Source organism: Drosophila innubila (genome assembly GCF_004354385.1).
Source record: "Drosophila innubila isolate TH190305 chromosome 3L unlocalized genomic scaffold, UK_Dinn_1.0 0_D_3L, whole genome shotgun sequence".
Lineage (NCBI taxonomy): Eukaryota > Metazoa > Arthropoda > Insecta > Diptera > Drosophilidae > Drosophila > Drosophila innubila.
In genome coordinates, this window is record NW_022995376.1 from 20,498,193 (window position 1) to 20,518,256 (window position 20,064).

At 35.1% G+C, this 20,064-nt stretch overlaps 1 protein-coding gene across 12 annotated transcripts in view; it reads right to left on the reverse strand.

The window, feature by feature from the left end:
• The window catches only part of LOC117788628 (rab11 family-interacting protein 3), a 48,283-nt gene that overhangs the window by 598 nt on the left and 27,621 nt on the right, over positions 1-20,064 (reverse strand). For 5 of the 12 annotated variants that reach the window (XM_034627450.1, XM_034627449.1, XM_034627453.1 and 2 more), the window contains 4 exons: positions 1,567-1,701; positions 709-1,165; positions 501-649; positions 236-274 (listed from right to left, as the gene is read on the reverse strand). In XM_034627450.1, coding sequence (XP_034483341.1) covers positions 236-274; positions 501-649; positions 709-1,165; positions 1,567-1,701 — 780 coding nt within the window. Of the gene's footprint in view, positions 1-235; positions 275-500; positions 650-708; positions 1,166-1,566; positions 1,702-1,784; positions 1,917-6,391; positions 7,398-11,891; positions 11,959-13,883; positions 14,147-20,064 lie in introns of those variants that run through there. The other 7 variants (XM_034627454.1, XM_034627452.1, XM_034627448.1 and 4 more) reach the window with 6 other exon arrangements.

A 20,064-nucleotide genomic window follows, 5' to 3' on the forward strand; every position in this document is an offset into this window, starting at 1 on the left:
CACAAAATCTTGTCTTCTTGTAACACTTAGTAGCTAAATGAACCCAACACATAATTTGAAATTTTTCATAAGCATTAAAAAAAAAGTGCAAAAATAAATTGTTAAAAAACGTGAACCAAAAACCATAAAGCAGTCGCTGTCAAACTGCAGCGCATGCACAGTGTCTCCAAAACCGTGTGAGAGTGAGTTTTAGTTTTGATTTTTATTTTTCTTGTTGTTGGTGGATAAGCATTACCTGACTTAAGGATGCTAATGTGGCTGAATCCACAGAATCCTGTAATACAATAAATATAATATAATGTATATAGTATGATAAGAAATGCAACGGAATGCTTTACGGGCACAATGTGTATGCAGCAGGACTCTCAAACTGTGCGACAATTACAAGCAGTGACTGTGCGTGGGCGTGGGATAAGTTTAATTTAATTGGAGTGGGCGTGGCAGTAAAATAGAAGCTTGGGAAGGGGAAGGAGCAACTCTGCTCGCTATTCCATACACACCTGAGCTTGTGACATTTCCTCCAGCTCCTGGGCCAGATTATTGAGAGTGCCACTTAACAGATGACGACCCTGTTCCACGCCATTGGTCAGCATGGTGGCCTGATTCGTCAGCATGGTGGCCTGCAGCTCCTCATTCTGCTCCTCAAGTGCTAAGGATTAGAATTACGTTAAATCTGGTAATGAAGAAATGTATAATTTGCATATTTACAGCGATTCTTTTGGCGCATCTCTTCAAGCTCCTGATGCAGCTCCTCCAGTCTTATGCTCTCCGGCGATGTGGTGGGCATGGCACGTGCCCCATTCTCCTCGCGGGCGCGTTGCAATTCGCGACTTAATTCCAGCATTAGCTCCTCGGTGGATTTCTTCTCCTGCTCGTGACGTCGCAACGTTTGCATTTGTTCATCATACTCCTGCTGCAGTGCAGCAATCTGATCGCGTGCCAGCTCCAGCTGCTCCTCGGTGCGATGCAAATCATTGGCCTGCTTATCGCACAATACACGCAATCTTTGCGCCTCATCGCGCAGTGCATTCGCCTCGATCTCAGTGGCTTTGATCTTCATCTGACAGTTCTCATTCTGCAGCGAGGCTTCGCGTTCCACGCGCGCCAAGATCTCCCGATGACGCTTTTGTTCCTCTGCCAAACGCTCCTCGGCTCGCAGCTCCGACTGAGTTAAAAAATAAGGGTAATTATTATAAGAAACGATTCACATATCACATGAATTACAAATATTTTTTAAGAATTTCAAAAACAAAGACAAAAATTTAAAAAAACAAAAAATGAATGAAAAAAAAACGAAACCATCAATTGGGAAATTAATTTAAGAAAAAGCTCTGAATTGGAAAAGTATTTTTAAAAATTAAAAAAATATATTTAATAATATTACAGGACTTTTTAATTTTAATAAAGTAGTGCTATAAAATATAAAGTTTTTTTTTGATGGATTTTAAATGTTATTTTTAAATCACATGCTTCATAGTTTTGTTTTAAAATTTTGATACTTTGAGTATTGTTTGTCGAAATTCTTATACGGAATCGATACACAGTGCTTGTAAAACTGTAACCTACCTCTCTGTATTGCTCCTCAAGCATGTGATAACGCGCCTGGAGCACCGCATATTCCGTCTTTGTGCGCGTCGTACGATCCTCGGCTATATTCTGCGTATCTGACAGATCGTCCACCTTGCGCTGGAGCAGCTCCAGCTAAAAGATACAAATGAAAAAAAAAATAAAATGCATTAATTGAATGAAATTCAATGGGATTTTAATAAGCTACTCGTACTAACACAATCGCTTTTCATGTGCCGCAAATCGTGGAGCAGCTCATTCACCAACTGCTCATCAGCCATGTGATTTTTCAAATACATTTGCATATATCTTCTGCTATATACATTATTATCTGGGTCTCAATATAATACTTATATATACGCTTCTCTGCTCATCAAATATTCAACAAAAATTTCAGTTGGAATTGCGTCGTCTTTGCTCATTTGCTTGCCACAACCGACTGCAACATGTAGCCGGCGGCTGTTTTTCTGTTTTTTTGTTTAACAGCAGCAAAGACGACGCACTCTGTGGGCTGCATACTCTTTATTACACTGCACAACAAGTTCTTTAAAAACCAAGAGTACTCCTCTTTAAAAGTAAACAAAAGTCTTGCAACTTTTTTGCTGCCAGAAAATAAACTACAATTTGTTGATATTAAACATAAATATACAGTATAGTTTTACTACACCAATCATTTGTTGAACAGTGTTATTAGACATGCCTATCCCATATAAATTTCATAAATATTAAGTATACGCCCATTGACTGTAAGGCCTCCACAAATGTTGGCGTTGCATTCATTAACTATTTTTGGTAGACATGTGAAACCGAACATTTGATTTCAGCACTTACACTGCTGTTCAGTGTAATTATCGGTATATATATATAGTAGTGTGTATCTGTATATATACGGTGTCTATATATACAGTGCATATTTGAAATCAGTCGTCACTTGCATGCCCAGCTGGCGATAAGAAATGTGCGAAGCGGATGCGCTTTTGTGTTGCAAGTGAAATACAGGGTAGCTGATAGCACGGCGAAGAATATCATTGCTGCCAGTGTTGTAAATGTAATCTACCAATTTGATAAATCGACATAACTGCAGAGAGCTTGCCGTAGAAAAATCAACTCTGTCAGATTTGATAACGAAACTCCATAATTGCTCTATTTCTCACTTGCTAGAAGATTTAACAAGACTTTCTAGTGTTGTGAAACTTATCAATATTCAAAACTCTATGGGAATAAGTAATTGAACACCAGTATTCCATTTTCACTTGCCAGGTTGAGGAGCTAATCAACATAATTACTAGTGTTGTATAACGATAAAAATACATATTTCATTTAATTACATTAGTGGATTTCTTTATATTTCTATTCCTTGAGGCCAGTTTCGAGTAGACCAGAAAGTAGACAACATTTATTTTTGTGTAATATTATTATATTTTTATTTTTTAAAAACACAAATCAGAAAAAATTTCCAGTGTTGTAAGTCGATTAAAGTGACTATTTCTCAGCTAAACAATAAAATGGTTTGATCTATATTTCTGTATCTTTCACATGTCTTTACATATTTTGCTTACAAAAAGTCAATTGAAAAGTTCAATTGAATAAAATGCGAGGCATTTGCCATACAAATTGTGGGTGGGATTTTGGGCTGTACAGTGACTGTCCAACTGTTGGCAAAGGCTTCAATTAAGCTTAATTAAATGCAATTTGCGGCCAATGGAGAGGGGAGACTAATGTAAACAGTAAATAAAAATCAGCGGCACACACAAAAACAATTTGACGTCAAACAGACAACGAATATATGGCGACTATATATATAATATATAGAAAATACAAAGTCGGACAAAATAAGAGACGTAAAAAATAACTAACGATACGACGCGCGTCACGGCAACAACTGAATAAAGGCCTAGGAATGAGGCATCGAAAATGACATGTTAACTCTATGCTAGCTGAGAGACCGAAAGAGAGAGGTCTATAGGGCCCCAGTACTCATCATATGTACCCATATGTGTACAATGAACCATGCCAAAAAAAAATGTTATAGTATCTTATATATATATATAGTTATAATTGTATGTATAAATGGCAGAAAACTAGAAATTTTATTTCAAATTCTACAGAAAAGAACAACAACAGAAAAACAAAAACAAAGAACGAGAACCGTTGGCCAAAATAAACAAAAAGTCATACAAGCCATAAAAGAAACTAAAAACATATAAAGAAAAGGCAAAAAAAAAAAAAGAGAAATAATAATAAAAAATCAGGCAGACAAATTGAGTAACAAGTGCCGTTTTTCAAAACAGGAAAGAGAGAGGGCTGACGAAAAGAAGGGAGGAATGCGGGGAGTGTGAGACAAGCGGGGGGTAATCTTTAATGCTTCACTTTTTCTTGTCACTTTTGTTGAAGCCCATCAAAATGTCAGCAGGGTTAGTTCCAGGGTCATTTGCGGTCTGCTCCCCATAACATTAAAATGTGTGTAAAAATCGGAAACTCACTGTGAACTTTTGTGTATTTTTATTTTTTTTTTTGGAGGAAATGGAAAACTGGAAAGCTTTGACAGTCTGACAGGTGACATTATGATGGGAAAATGTGTGCGTTACTAATAATAGAAAAGTGTCCGCAGAAAGATGAAAACAGCTGGCAAAGGTTAAGGAAATACATTAGTTAAAGGTCGAATGAGTTGAATAAGGTTTATTGAAGATTTAATACAGATAGAATTGATATATCGACCACAACAAATATTTCTTTAATATAAGTTTATGTGTGTGTTAAGCCCAAAATAGACGTCACTTTACGTATCGAATAAAAGTATATAGATCAATATATATATTGCCAAAGGTTAAAAGGTTAAAATGTGATATATGATAAGTAAACATCGTTAGATAGTGAATTTCTTAAAGACTTTTAAGTTGTCGAATTTTCTTGATAAATTTAAAGATTGAAGACAAATAGATTAGAAATATGTCACCCGTAACCAACACTGATCGATGCTTTATGTTCGATATATTAAAAAAAAAGGAATTTGTTTATTTTTCTCCCTATTTCTCTTTCTTTTTCTATCATCTATCACTTAAATGCGATAACTTAGGAGCTGGTACACAACATAATCACTTTTCCTTCAGCTTGGAGCCATTCTGCGGACATTAACAGCTCATAAATTTCAATAGCAATTGAAAAATGCTCAGAGCATCGTCATTATAATCAGCATTAGCTTTGACCTCAAAAGATTTCCAGCAGTAACAACAACAACAACAACGAAATGGAAACACTTGCAACACTTTCCGCTGGCCACAACAATGCTCCCATTTGTTACATTTATCAAATGAGAGTCCGTTCCCATTAGCATATATGGTAAACAAACTGGAGAACTGAACAAGTGGAATTGTTGGGTTAACATCCGTCTTATGGCCTTATCGGACTTCCATTGACCTCCAGGGTTGGATTGAGGGGTGTTGAGAGATCGAGACTTTTGAAAGAGTTTTTATTTTTCTCTCCAAGAGATTGGTTTGATTAATCACATGCTCGCATTCACAGCTCCGATGGCCAATTAGCCGAGCCCAATGTAGTACTCATGCATATAACTGGAAAATTGCATCATGCAATTAGTTGCATGTCGAATTCTGCCTGATGTTTGTGCCCCATGGTGCATGGTATACACGTATGTACGTTGAAAGACTGGGAAAATGAGGTTGTTCCCGCTAACCATACATCATATATCTCATATACCCCAAGTAATTCCATTCTTTCAACTTGTTGCAATCGCATTAGACATTTCATTTTTAGAAACTTAACACCCAAGACCCCAAAAAGTCGCTTCTGTTTTGTTGTTGTCTTTCCCTCCATTTCTTCAGTTACTTTCGTTGACACATTTTTAGCCACTAATCATCATCCACTTGCTTAAGTTTCCGTTCATTCATCTGCCTCGTTCATTCATCAACGTTTTTTTTTTTTAAGTTTTCTTGTTTTCTTTTTAATTTTTTTCGACCGCTGATCTCATTTTACGCATTTTTCGGACGCTTCGAAAATTATAATTTATGGGTTTCTTGTTTATTTATAACAGATGTTTGCAATTTAACCAAAATAAAAACACTATTTGTTGTTATTCTTTTAGTTTTTTCTCTTTGTTGATTTTAAATATGTCAAGGAAAATTGTAAACAGTTTTAAAAAATATATTAGTTAATTGAACATTAAAGAAAATTTATTTGTGTTTTCAAAATAGTAATTTTTCAAATAGATAACTATTATACATATTTTTACCCCAAAAGTTGTGTAAATTTTAAATTTTATTGTTTCAGCTTAAGAATTCTGTTCGAAAAATTGTTCATCAAATCCAATAACTAATTAAGTATAAAGTTATATAACTCTGCATGTATATATATTTTTTTTTTTAGTTTTCTATGTCAGTATTTCAATTACTCACTCACATCATTTGTTTCCAGCATTTTAGTAAAAAATTCACAACAGCTTACATAAATGAATTAAGTTAATATATAAATTTCATATAAATATAACAGTTTTCAGCCGCGAACAATGCCAGAAAAAATCCGAAGGTAGACTAAATCAACTGACTGAGAAGCAGGGCTAATTTATAGTGAATTGCATTATTGGCATGCCTCTGTATACTATAGAGGGTTAAACATGGGGATAGACTAACTAACTAACTAACTAACTAACTAACATGCAAGCATGGAAGGGTTACCAACCACGCAATAGGTGAACCCTGAACTTTTTATAAAAAAAATACAACAAAATTGTCAAAGGCGACCTAAACGAGAGGTCGAAGGTCATTGAGTGAGTGTCATTGGGATTTTCAGATGGTTGGAACAATTTGCTTACTTGCTCATTGAGATTATCGCATATCTCGGCACTGAGGGCTCCGTTCATTTTGTTGTTTGTACCGTTAGCCGATCCACCGTTTCCGCTTCCCCCGTTCTCCTCGAAATCACAGAGCAATTTGTTCTTAAAGTTCTTAAGATTTTCCAATTTAAAACCGTTTGTATTTGTATTATTTGTCTTATTATTAAATTTACTGGTTAACGTTTCCAAATTGTATATTTTATTATTGTTATTGTTGTTATTATTCGATTCGAGACTATTGTTGTTATTCTCAAGTTTGTTCTCGATGAAAACCAGAGAATTGGGCTCCGAATCAGATGGCACAATATCCTCAAAATCAGCTGGATTAAGACTTAAAAATGTCTCCTGATCGATCAGTATGGGCTGCTTATCGAATGCCGAATATGGTCCAGTCACACCCAAACTGTAGGCGTTACAAAGTGGATTCTGTGTGGAACTTGTGTTGAAATTTAAATTCAAATCCTCCAAACTATCTGCCGATGATAACTTTTGACTAGCGTGCCGTTCGCTTCCAAATTTCACACAATTGTTATTGTTATTATTACTGTTGCTGTTGCTGTTGTTGTTATTGTTGTTGTTGCTGTTGTTGTTCAATGTGTGCTTTTGATTAATTGATGTGGCATTCGTTGTGGGTCCGACAAATTCGAATTGACCCGCCCACATATCATAGGCTAAGTCAATGCTATCGGGCTGGCTGGCAGGTTGACTACTCATGATTTGTTTTTCTTCAAAGATTTCTGTAATAGTTTGGCTTTGTTTTACTTCTTCGATGGGGGCGTGGCACTGGGGCGTTGGATATTCACACGAGTTGTGTTGATGTTTATGTTGTTTTTATTGTTGCGGAAGACAAGGTGTTGTGTTTTCTTTTTTTTTTTCTTACTGTTTTGATCAGTTTTAAAGGCACATATTTTAGATTCTTGCGTTTTACATTTTGTTTTTATCACTTTTTGGGCACTTTTCTATGCATTTTCAGTGCTTCAATGTGCTATGTTGAGAAAAATCAAATTTATTTTTAGATTCACAATTATTTTAGATATTTAGAGGTATCCGAGTTATCACTAAGTTTTGTTTGTTATTTTTATATATTTCATAATTTATTTTTAAAATAAATTAGTTTGGATTTTGGAGAATAATTGCATTATAAAAAAATTCGACTTTAATAACAATTTTCAATAAAGAAAACATTATTTTATATTATGTAATTTATTATTTATAAATTATAATTTCGTTACATTTCTTAAATATTCTAATTTAATATAATTTATGCAGTTATACAGTATAGATTATTTTTATAAAGCTTTATTGTGTTTATAATTGTTCTATACATGACTAATTTATATATTTATTATAGAAATTCTAAGAAAACTTGCAATAATTATGTATCATCTAGCATATTCCCATTATTATAAATATACATTTTCCTGTAGAGTTCATTCAACTCAATGATCAAACTGAATTTAAATTTCTTTTTTGTGAATCTAAATGATATTCGAGGCTTAGACAGAGCCGAAAGAATGCTGCTGAGATGGTAATCAGACTCGAGGCTAAACAAATTGAAAGGTAATACTGTTCCGGATTGCATGCAGTAGCCTCGGGGGGCCCACCCAGTGCACAATATGAAAGAAAGCAAAATACAGATCAAACAAAGGAAAATGGCAAATGTTAATGGTAAATGGTAAATGGCATTAAAGAATTTTTTTTCTTCAATCTTTCAATATTTCATGCAGGAAATGCGCGCTCGCTCACAGACAAAACAAAAGCGCATAAGCTGCGAGTTCTTCACTTCACTTCCCTTCCCTTCACTGTTCCCTTCTCTACGCTGTCTCGCCTCTTTCTACACGACTGAGTTTGGAGAGTCTTCTGTGTTTAATTTCCGACTTGAATTGATGAACTTCGTGCAGATAAAGAAGCGAAGTCTTTGCCAAGTCTCTGCACTGCTTAGTGGAGCATAGAATGCTGCAATTCTTCGCATTGCCTTGCATAACAATCTTCAGTCTTTTTCCCCTGTCTGCAGTTGTTTTTTCAACATCCCCAGTTGATGTGTTTTCTAATGATGATGATTCAATTCAAGAACTGGGAAAATGTGTCATGCATATGAGTCTTAAATTTTCTGATGCCGCCGCCGCTGCTCAAATTGTTTATAATAAATTCGCATGATTCACATAAAGCAAAAGCAAATATTACTCTTTCGGCTAGAGAATGGCACAATTGTGCATGTTAAATGCTTTTAAGTGGCAGCCATAATAAATTTCAATTTATTTTCTCAGCTCAAGAAGAAAACAAAATTGAGGCATTTCTGCCTAAGCTAAACACAGCATATTTAATTATAGAATTCACAATAAAAGACAAGCAGCGTTGCAAAACAATTCATTTGTTTCTATCATTCATTTTCAATTAAGTGAGGTGCACATTTTGTACACAAATTAAGCTCAGCTGCCAGTTAAGACTTCCTTTAAGCTCATTATCTACTTAAATCAAAGTCAGGTGTTTTTAACCACAAATCAACAATAACTTGACCACAAATTTCATTGATTTATGGTACTTTTTTGTCAATGAACCATTACAGTAGCAACAACATAAATAACAACAACAACTTTCACCAGTTTCTTGACTAGTCAACAGCAACAACAATTTTAAAAGTCTGTCGCATATTTTTTAGCCAACTTGTTTACTAGTTTTGTTGTCGCAGTCGCAGTCGCAGTTGGTTTTGTATTTTTTAAACATTTCTCGAGAAAAGCGCATCAAATTAACTTGTGACCAAAACGAGATTTGGCCTTTGCTTTTGATCAGCAGTCGCATTAATGACCTGACCATTTATAAGCAATGCTTTTATCGGTGGCGTATGCGTGATATTATTTAAGCAATGCGTTCAACTTCAGACATTTTTCATGAAACTCTCGCATGCATATTGATTTATAGCTTCCACTTGATGTGTTGCAGTTGCCTTTGCATTTGTTTTGCGGGCATTTCACGACTTTGGACAATGGAAATTCAATTAATAACGCACCAAACTGAATGTCGTGAAAATGAATTTGTGTTTAAACAAAATCATAATGCAGACTAATCTCTAAACACAATATTGATGGGATTGTTTTCAATTTTCATTTAGTTTTTATGGCTGTTGCGTGTTGCATGATGCACACACACAAATCATAAACTACATTTGTGGGTAGCATTTCAATGTGAAAAGAGACTAAGTTGAGGCTGTTGTGAATGAAGCTTATCGATACTGAGCATCTTGAAAACGAAGTTCACAGTCAAAGCAAAAAATCTGTGGATAGTATTTATGAAGAGCATCTGCTTAAAGAATCAAAGTAAAAAATCTTTAGAATATTATTTATTCTGTAGTGTTCTCTATTGTTCAACGATTTACAGTCGCTTGTCTACAAATAATTTTGTGATTACAACTACGAATTTCCGTACCATTGAATCGCTCCTTAAGAATCTCAATTTAGTTAACACTGTCATAATCTAGTTGTTCTACTTTCAAGCGCTTCCAAACTGTTGCAGGAAAGCAATTCAACCGCATTAAAACCCTAACGAGTTCATCTATTTTACAAAAGCCACATTTGAGCCAGTTTCCAAGCGCATTGTCTGGCTGTAGAATACATTTTAGACATGTCCATTTTGCAAACGCCCACTCACTGGGCCCTTTCAGAGCATGGCTAGCACAGACAAGGCAACAACTAACCTCGTTTCTCAACATGCTTGTCTGTCACGGAGACGGACAGATAGTAAAACAGCTGTTTGCTGTCACACTGATCTCTCACCTTGCTTCTTTGCATTATTTCTCAATGCAATTGCAGTGGAGAACAAAAAAAAAGTCGAATTAGAAGCAGGAAAATGTAAAATAGAAGCGAAAAGAGTAACAGAATAGCTAACTAAACGATTTAGTAATCTAAAGACGAGGCAGCATATGCTAAAGTTGATTTCAAGTTCCTCTTTCATCTTCATCATTATATAAACATCAAGGGAAGAGTCAACAGAGCGTTAAATGATTCTCTAGCAATTCTTGAAAGACAATTACAATCTCACTCAAAAAACGTTCTGCGTTTTGGTTTTTTTTCTTTCAGTGTAACGAAAGCAGTTGGGCTTGATTATTTTGCATGTCCAGATTGTTGAGCTGTTCCTTCTCCATTTATCTACAAGGGGGGCTCTGCTTTTGTTCTTCTGTTTCAACTAGTTTCTAATTACGCTAAATTCAATGCTCTGCTGCTTTTCAGTCATAGAAATAACATTGTTCGGTCTGTTTCCACACACACAGACAGTTATACAGTTGTCCAGCTTATCAGCAGTCGACTTTATAGGTAAAGCGCCCTTGGCACTTCTAAGGTCAATCTTAGTCGGGACATAGGGGCGAAAGTCGAGGGGAAATGATTGATAATGCTTTGGACATTCGGTTTTTTAGAATGCTAAACGTTGATTAGACGATTTACTATGTGCTTCAACATTTTTTAACTAGGGAAAGTGAGGAAAACAGAAGTTGATGATGGATTACTGATTAAATAAAATAAAACTAATAAAAAAAATATTTTAAAAAAAAATTAGAAATGGGAAATAAACAACAATAACAGAACTGCTTCATATGAACTAAGAAAATTTTTAATAAAATGATTAGACGATGGATTACTAAAAGTAAATAAAATCGTTGTAAAAAGTGCATTTAAAACTCAAATTATGTATTTTAATATTATGCTTAAAATTTATACATTTTACAGCTCAACAATTGAAAATAACATATAAAATAACTCTACAAGTTATCACACAAAATTAAATCAAGGGAAAGGCCAGCGCCTAATTAACTCTCCTAAATAAACTTTCTTTAGTACATTTGTATAATTTTTTTTTTATTTAATTCAACAATTTGCTCCTCATCTTCAGTCAATAAACAACAACAGTAGCCAAAGCTACAGCAGCACGATAGGAAAAAGAAGAAAATATCATTAGCTTTTCAAAATGATTTCCACAGCACATTTACATACAATTGCCTCTATACAAAGCTATTGTTGTTGTTGTTGTTGTTGATTTGTAGGGGTCTCTGTGATAAACATGGTAGGGGAGAAGAGAGAGGGCTGCTTGAAGATGTTGGTGGGGGGTTGCTTCATAAATAAGCAGCTCATTAAATGCAAATTTTCCTTACAACAACATATTTTGTGTGCCGAACAAAAGAGCTTCGCATATTTTAAAATCAATTTTCTTTTGGGATTTCTTTCGTTTTATGTTTCATATTATTATGGAATTTTAATTTGCATGTCAAGTGGACGCTGCAAAACTGAACCACATTTTGCAATTTTCATATAAATCAAAGAGATTAAAAAATCAATTTCTATATATATTCTAGAGTATTTTTTCTAAGCATTAAGCCAAAACACACACTTTGATCATTCATTTTGATAAATATTTACGTAAATAATTAACTATTTATTATTGTATTACGATTGCACGTCAAAAATAGCGAAAATAAATAAACAAAACAAACCCGAAAATTCTCTCTTACTCGACTCAAACACGCGAAACGCGAACATCGAACTGAATGCCAAATTCAGGGGCATTTTATAAAGTAAACTATAGCAAATGCCAACTGAGAGAACCAATGATAGCGACAAAGAGAGAATAAGAGACAGTGAGAGGGAAAGGGAGAAAGAGACTCTCTCAACCCCTGGCAGATCTTAAAAATAGTCAAATAAAACAACAAAGAAATCAACGCCGATCTCTGCCCGCTCTTGCTGCGAACTCGATGAGGGGATTGAAAGCCGAAAATATGGAAGCTGGGAACTGAGAACTAAGGGAGAGAGAGGCCTTTCAATCAACAATTTGCCATATGTGCGCCATCAAAATTCATATATAAACGTACTCTCTCCACATATGGCACAATATTCAACGAGATATGTTTAATAAGTAGTAGAAGTAGTGAGTATATCAAAAAAATATTTATCAATTTATAAAAAAAAGAACAATTATTCCTAAATATAATTTCTTTTTGGAAAAAATAGTTTTTACTGTAATTGGTTCTTTTTGAACACTTCTAAATATCATTATAGAATCTAGTTTTAAATGTGAATAACAATGTTAAAAGTGTTACATTCGAGGTACTTTAAAGTACACCGAACTTAACAGGTTTTAAAAATAAATATACTTAGCTTATGCATACTTTCGGGAATTTGACTATTTTATTATATCTGCGCGGTTGATATTTAGTTTCTCATTTTGTAAAGTTGTAGAACTGCCCTCTCCGAAGTCACTCTCGCATAATTATGAGGAATTTCATACTCTTAAAACCCTCCCCTCCGACAAAAGCGCAAGTGAATAAGCGCGGACACGAACCAAGTAATTCGCATAGTAACTGGGAGCGGGACAAACACGCATACGGGTTCCACGATGGACACGCGTCGTCATCGGAGTATGAGAAGTTTGCCCCCCCCCCTCCTGTCCGTTCTTCTCCTGCAATATGTGTGTGCGTGTCATTGTGTTGATGTCATGCACAACAGATGGAGGAGATTTCCCTCGGAGAGACCTTTGCTTATTGGCTTCTGGTTCCGGTTCTTCCTCACTCCGGTCGGTGTGCCGTTATAATGCCGACTACTAATTGACTGCCTAATGAAAATTTCTTACAAAATTAACGGCATGGAAAATGCTTGCGTACAGCTCAAAAAAACGGAAAACGGGAAAACTTAACGAAATGAACTTAAAATTGTGCGTGATTCGTGTAAAGGTTCTTGATTTATTTCATATGTTTTTTATAGTAGACCCTCTCCCTCTCTACTTTTCTAAATAAAAGTGCGCTTGTTAATGCTAGAAACTTCCGGTTTTTGTGGCTTATTGGAAAGTCTACCGTTTTGGTTTGTAATCGTAAGATACATAATAAGAAAACTCTAAAAATGAAAAGTTCGAAAATATTAAAGAAATAAATTCTACAAGAAGTTTTATAATGTGTAAATATTATTTTTATATATTTGATATTTTATATATTATATATTTTATTTTATAATATTATAACATCTTGTTTTGAAAATAGTTATTATATTTTTTGCGTTAATTTTTTCGATTTATTTACGAGTTGAACCACTATTGTAACTTTATTTCTTTCAACAGCTTCAGCAGCCCTTTTTTATTCAACCACAAACTTCAATTTGAGATCAATCAAGCTTTTTGATACTCCAGTGTTGTTTTCGATTAGCCGGCTGAGTGGGCATAAGCTATAGACCGATAGATCGGGCCAAGACACGTAAGCCTTTTACAACAGACGCCGCAATTAACGTCGTTTTGTGGCCGTCTCAATTTTCATATTGAATAATCGCTTAATGAGGCGCACACACACACGCACACACTTGCACTCACTCACACGAAGCACCTGACATAACTGATAAGCGATCAATATGAATTTTCGATAAAAACAATCGATAAATTTAATTTACACTTGGCACATTTTCTATTTTGCACGAAAATTTATTGCAAATTATTTAGCACCCACCACAAAGAGGAAAAAAGCAGCGGCAGCAACAACAACTGCAGCTGCAGTTGGCGTCTTTTACATTTTCCGCACAAATACAAAAACAATAACACGCGAGCGAGCAGCGAACGTGCTCAGTCAAACGCAGAGAACGATTGTAAGTGAGCGAGAGAGAGAGAGAGCAGAAGAGAGCGCGGTACTCCCCCAGCCAACGCGAGGCGGCCGTCTATTTCATTTGATTCCCGTTGTTATCGCTCTGTCCGTTGTGCACGCGGCAAGAGTTAAATGCAATCTGAGCGCAGAGCGAGCGAGCGAACCAAACCGTAGCATACTATAGCATTGGCGTCGACGCCAGCAGCGACGCGACGCAAGCTTACATTTGTTGGGTGCCGCTGACGTCGCAGTCGCAGTTGCTGCCTCAATCGCTTTGTTGTTGTCACATGTACTAGGACTAGTTGTATGTAAGCAGCCAAAAATGCGACTAATGCGACTTAGCAATGGAAAGCTTTTGGTTGAGCAAAAGAACAAAGAGTTAATCAAAATAATCGACCCATTACATGCTAGTTACATTAAGAACTAGATCATTTTCTCAAATGAACTAGCTCATTATGTAATAAAGTAGTTTATATACTATGTTTGGTCTGCGCTACTTTAAGAACCGGTTACTAAGCACCCTCGATTCCACTCTCAAGCTGTTGGTAGTTAAGAAGGGTTCTTCGAAGAGCGTCGCGTCGTCACAGCAACCAGCCAAGTAAACAAACTAAATTTGTATACAAAACTCAACCACAAAAACCAAAACAAATTCGATAAAAATACCACACAACAACCACACATGCAAATTACAATTGCAGCTGCCTCTAGCCGACTATTTATATATATCTATATAAATCGGAAAGGTCTCTTGGATCAGGGAAACTGCTTATTATACAATGTGCATAATTAAATACCAAGTGTTTGACTAATCAAATGCAAATACTAGAAAGATAAACTTTGCCGACAAACGCAGGAAATAAACAACAATTGCAAAAGATCGTTAAATATCATAAATCTGCATGAGTTTACAGAGTTTACTTGGTACATGTTTGATTGTCAAAATGTGTAAATATCTAGATAGACAATAATAAAAAGTTGATAAAATTGTTCCGACGAGTTTTTTACTTGGTATTGAGCTAAATCATTTGCGAATAAGTTCTGAAATTTTATTTTGCTGCATTTGCACAAAATTTATCTACCCAATTAGATTAGCTAGTTCCATTCGATAAAACGGGCCTTATAAAATTTTGATAAGATTACAGCAGGTCAATTTGCGAGAGACTTGAAAGAGAAAGACTATATAATCTTAGTATGCTTCCCTTTCCTTCTCTATTTCCATTTCACTCACTCAAGTTTACTTCCTTTGTGCGCAAATGTTAAAGGTTCAACGTGATTTCATTTGAACGTAGGCCGTAATTGTTAACTCCTCTGTCTCATTATTTATAATAAATAATTTTACAAGAAAAACAACACCAAAGTTGGTGATTTTCGGTGCGGCAAGTGCGCGAACTAGTTGACTATTAATGTAACGCCCGTTCGCCTTGTACAACCTTGCAAAAAAAAAAATACAGAAACGAAAAAATAAAATAATAAAAATCAACAGAGCTAACTAGAAAATACCCTATATACAATTAGATGAAGAATCCTTTATAATTGCTGTTTCTTCTGAAATTATAAAACTCAGAGATGATATTTAAAAATAAGTATGTATTTTCAACTAAGAGAGTTGTCTAAGAAAACTCTTTATAAAAATAAAATTTAAGGACTTATATAACTGCTGTTTTCTTATGCGCCTCTTTTGAAACTTTTTAAACTCAGAGCAGACACTGCCAAATATTTAAAAGTCCACCTTATACCTCCTTTGCAAAATTAACTGGGTATTAAAAGCGGCTTAAATCCACTACAAGTACAAGTCACAGTCCAGATATGACGTAATAGGCCAATGGACGGACGGACAAATCAACAGCAGGCGTAGGATTTGAGTTGTTGTTGTTGTTGTTGTTGCTGTTGCTGTTGCTGTTGCCACGCCCTCACTTACAATGACGCCTCGTGTGGGAAACCAACATAAACATTTTATGGCCAATTCTTTTTTGTTTTTTGCGATGTTTTGGCTCAGATAGGCAAACAGTTCTTTGGCCCGTAAGCTTGCAGGTGTTGAGCTCATTGTCTGACACTTACTTACCCAGCAGCAAAGTTAGATAATAAACTTGCGGTATACGTACTATATATAAACAGTTAGATATGTATTTGATTGTCTGTTGTTGTTGTTGCTTACCTGAAAGCAAAACAGGAAAATATTCAGATTATTATTTGATATGCCATAAAGAAATTTCGAGAGCTGTTTCGATGATGGCATCGAAAAAGACAGTTGTGTTTGGAAAATTTAAAGGAGTATATATAGAGTAAAACATAAATTATTAAAGTATGAAAAACCCATGTGAAGCATACAACTCAAGTAGTTTCGTACCTAACTTGAGATCACCAAGATATACTAGTTAATAAAAGTTTAGCAATATTTTGTAATCCCTTTTTCTCTAAATTTCTGCCTAGTATCTTTTAAGTTTCTACGTTTTAATTTAATTCCTCCTTTCCACATTTAAATTAAACGCTTCAAAAATGTCTTTAAAGCGTTTATTGTAAAACCAAAAAGTTGATAGATTATAGGGCACATTTGCATTAATTATAATAATTGCAACATTTAATGCCACAATTTGTTGCGTTTTACTTCGTGTGGGCTTTGTTTCTCAGTGCTTAAGTTTTTCAGTTTTCTGGGTCAACATAACATTTGGGTTAAAAATCGATTTTCGTTTATGATTTTTACTGTTTCAGTTTCAGTTTCGTTTTTTTTTTTTTTTATTATGTCTGTTTACCGTCTCCCATCCATTTGTCTTTTTCCACTTTCGCCTTATGCTTCTTCATGTTGTGTGTGGACTATGAACTATGGACTGTGTGGGCAGGTGGCAGAAAATTGTTTAATCGATATGATGGAAGAGCAAGCAATTTGTTGTTGTCCTATTAAACTTGCTGTTAATGGATCGATCTATCGTAGGTTTTTTTTAAGAGGATTAACTTATGGCATGAGAACTCTTGCAATGATACGAGAAAAGTAACTGAAACTTTGATACAGTAGTTAGAAAACAGTTTTTATTATGAACAAGTTGGAGAAATTTAAATTTTAATATAAAAAATCTGGGGAAGATGTTCTTACTTTTTCTGCAGAGCTAAAAAGTAACTTAACTTTCAATACAGAATTCAAATAACATTTATTAATCATAAAACTATTCCCAACTTAAATCAGTACAGCTATCAAGTTGGAGTAGTTTAAATTATTTTCCTCAGCTTTCTCATATGGGAAATACACCATTTCTAAGAGCCATAAAACTCTTCACACTTTTCACCTTGGCACAAAGCCCAGTAGCAAACCCGATCAAAGGTTTTTCTCTTTGGTTTTTGGGCTTTTCCAATCTCTTACTTATACGTGTTGGTTTCTACGCTTCTGGCTAATTGTCAATGCTCTGTTTGGCTTTGTCGCTGCTAAAGTGAAAAGCAAAAGGGGAAAAGGTAAACAAAAAATTGAAAGAACCTAAACAAGGTGTCTTAAGTCCGTTGGACGCGTTTAATTAGCTAAGGTCAGTTGAGTTTCTTTTGGGTTTGCTTGAAACAAATGAGGAAGAAACTAAAAAAGTTACTTTTGCAGTGCATTCAATTGCACAAGTTCCCCCACCTATCCTGAGTGTGCTCTGTCTGAAATATCTGGCTGATCTGCTCCCACAACTCTTCCCAGACACGTCTCAAGATCTCAATCTGTGTCACACTCTTGTCTGTGTGTGTGTGTATGTGTGTGGGGAGACGCACTTATGCAATTATAACTGTAGGCATTCGAGTATGTTAAACCGACAAAAGACAATGGCAATTGCAATTTGTTCAATTGTCAGAGATCTTTCGGCATTTAAGTGGAGTATCTATCTTGCAACAAGATGACGACATTTCTTTGCCTCCAGTTGCAACACGCAATTTCCCAATTATTTACAAAAAATGGAAAATGCTTGTCGATACATTGAAAAAAACTATAGAAAGCTAAGAGCTGTGTTAGGTAGAAACTTAAGCGGATTCTGTCTGTAAACATCCAACAATAATTCTTAAATTTAAGACATATATTTTTGAACATTATTAAACTTAGCTTACAGTTTTAACAAAATATGTTTAAAATGAAAGATAAAATGAAAGATTAAGTAAAATAATAATGATAAAATAATTGCTAAGGTGCAAATCTCTGCTAGCGGTTTGTATCTTTGCTAAGCAAGTGCAAGATGCAAAGAATAATAAGTACAACAATTTGAAAATCTCTAGACCTAGTTCTAGTTCTTGTTAAAGAGAGACTTTCCCATTTCCTTACAATTAAATGCATCTGGTTTTCCCTCATTTCATTTCACATTTTCATTTGTGTGTCGCATTTCCTTATCAATTAATTGTTTGTGCCCTGCTTTTGCTTCTGTATCTGTTCATGCTCATTTTGTATGCAACGCCAACGTTTCACACAACAATCAACGACGCCCTTCAATGGCCATACATTTCGCATTGCAAATGATCTGACTTGCCGCTTACCACTTGCCACATGCCACTTGCCACTTGCCACCTTCCTTTTTGCAACAGCTCCTGAGTGCCTGGCATTTCCGTTTCCCGCTTGGCCTGTTGCATAAAAGAACAATCAAAGGTCTTCAAATGATTCGTACGTGATATTTTTGCACAAAATTTTTGCCATTTTCTGTTTTCTGTTTTTCTGTTTTTGTTTTCTTATTTTTTCCTGCGTTTGGAATTTTCCTCACATCAGGTGCGAGTACCTTTCATTTTCCATTCACCGCAGCTCTTAAATTGTTATTGTTGTTGCTGTTTTTGTTGTTGCACTTACTCCTTTTATTTTCTTTTCGAAAATTTACAAATAATTACGTGCAACAGCAACCGGCGACAAGCATGAAAATCATTAAAATTTTACACCTGTCGCTCAAAAACCAACTTTAAAATTTGCATAACAACAGAACTCCTTTTATGTCTCATTCAAATTCTCTCGACAATTATAAAATCCTACCGGATACATTTCCTCTTTTTCTTGTTTGGCAAAAAAAAAATGGTAGTTAAATCAACAAATTGTTACTTCATTATTGAAAGTGTGGAAACAAATTTGATTTAAGTTTTTTTTTTCCATTTCGAATGTTAACGACTTTCAACAGGAAACGAACATGCTGTTAATAACATTTGTCTGTTATGAAAACGTAGCTGATCAGAGCGGAATGTTAACTTACATTAACAGACATTAAATTTAAGAAATTGGAACCAACTCTAATATGAACTTGAACAATTGTGTAGTTCTATAGGATATTTTTCTTGTAGTGTAAATTACCATTACCATTGATTAGTTTAATATTTTTCTTTAAATTAAATCATTAATAGAGTTTGAAAGTCATGCTAAGAAATTGATTATTTTTATATGTTTCCGATAATGTTTATATATTCAAAATAAATTGAAGAGTTTGGATCTGCACATAAATTTGAACAATTGAGTGCCGTTTAATGATCAACCATCAATAGATAAATCAGTTCCGAAAGAGGGAAAACTACTGCGATTATTCATGTAGTTAAGTGAAAAGGTTGTAAAAGAAAAAAAAAAGCACATTACGAGCATCACCGACGACCTCATTGGCACAAAGGCCTGACTGGCCAGCGGCCAAGCTAATTGGCAAGTCGCGTCTTAACTTCATTTCACAAACTGGCCAAATGCAATTCGAGTCAATTTCAATGACCTTGGGGCGTCGTTGCACTCACTCTGAATCTTTCCTATCGTTTCGACAATTTATTTGCCTGCATTTTATATAACAACAAGGGGAAACAGAGAGGTGGAGAAAGAGAAGGAGAAGGGGCAACCCACACCAAATAAGAGTTTCACCTGCCTGGCACCTAACCACGAATTGTGCGGTTAAAACAATCAAAGACAAAGACGAGAGCGAAAACATGTTTGCGATTTTGTAGCGGGCGAATTTAAGTGAAAATTCACTTTTCCAGCCACGTTAACTAAGAGAAACATGAATGAGAAAAAAAAAGAAACAAACCAAACTCGACGTGACGTTGACTGAATTGAAATTTGGCGGTAATGAGTGACCAAATTAACTGCCAA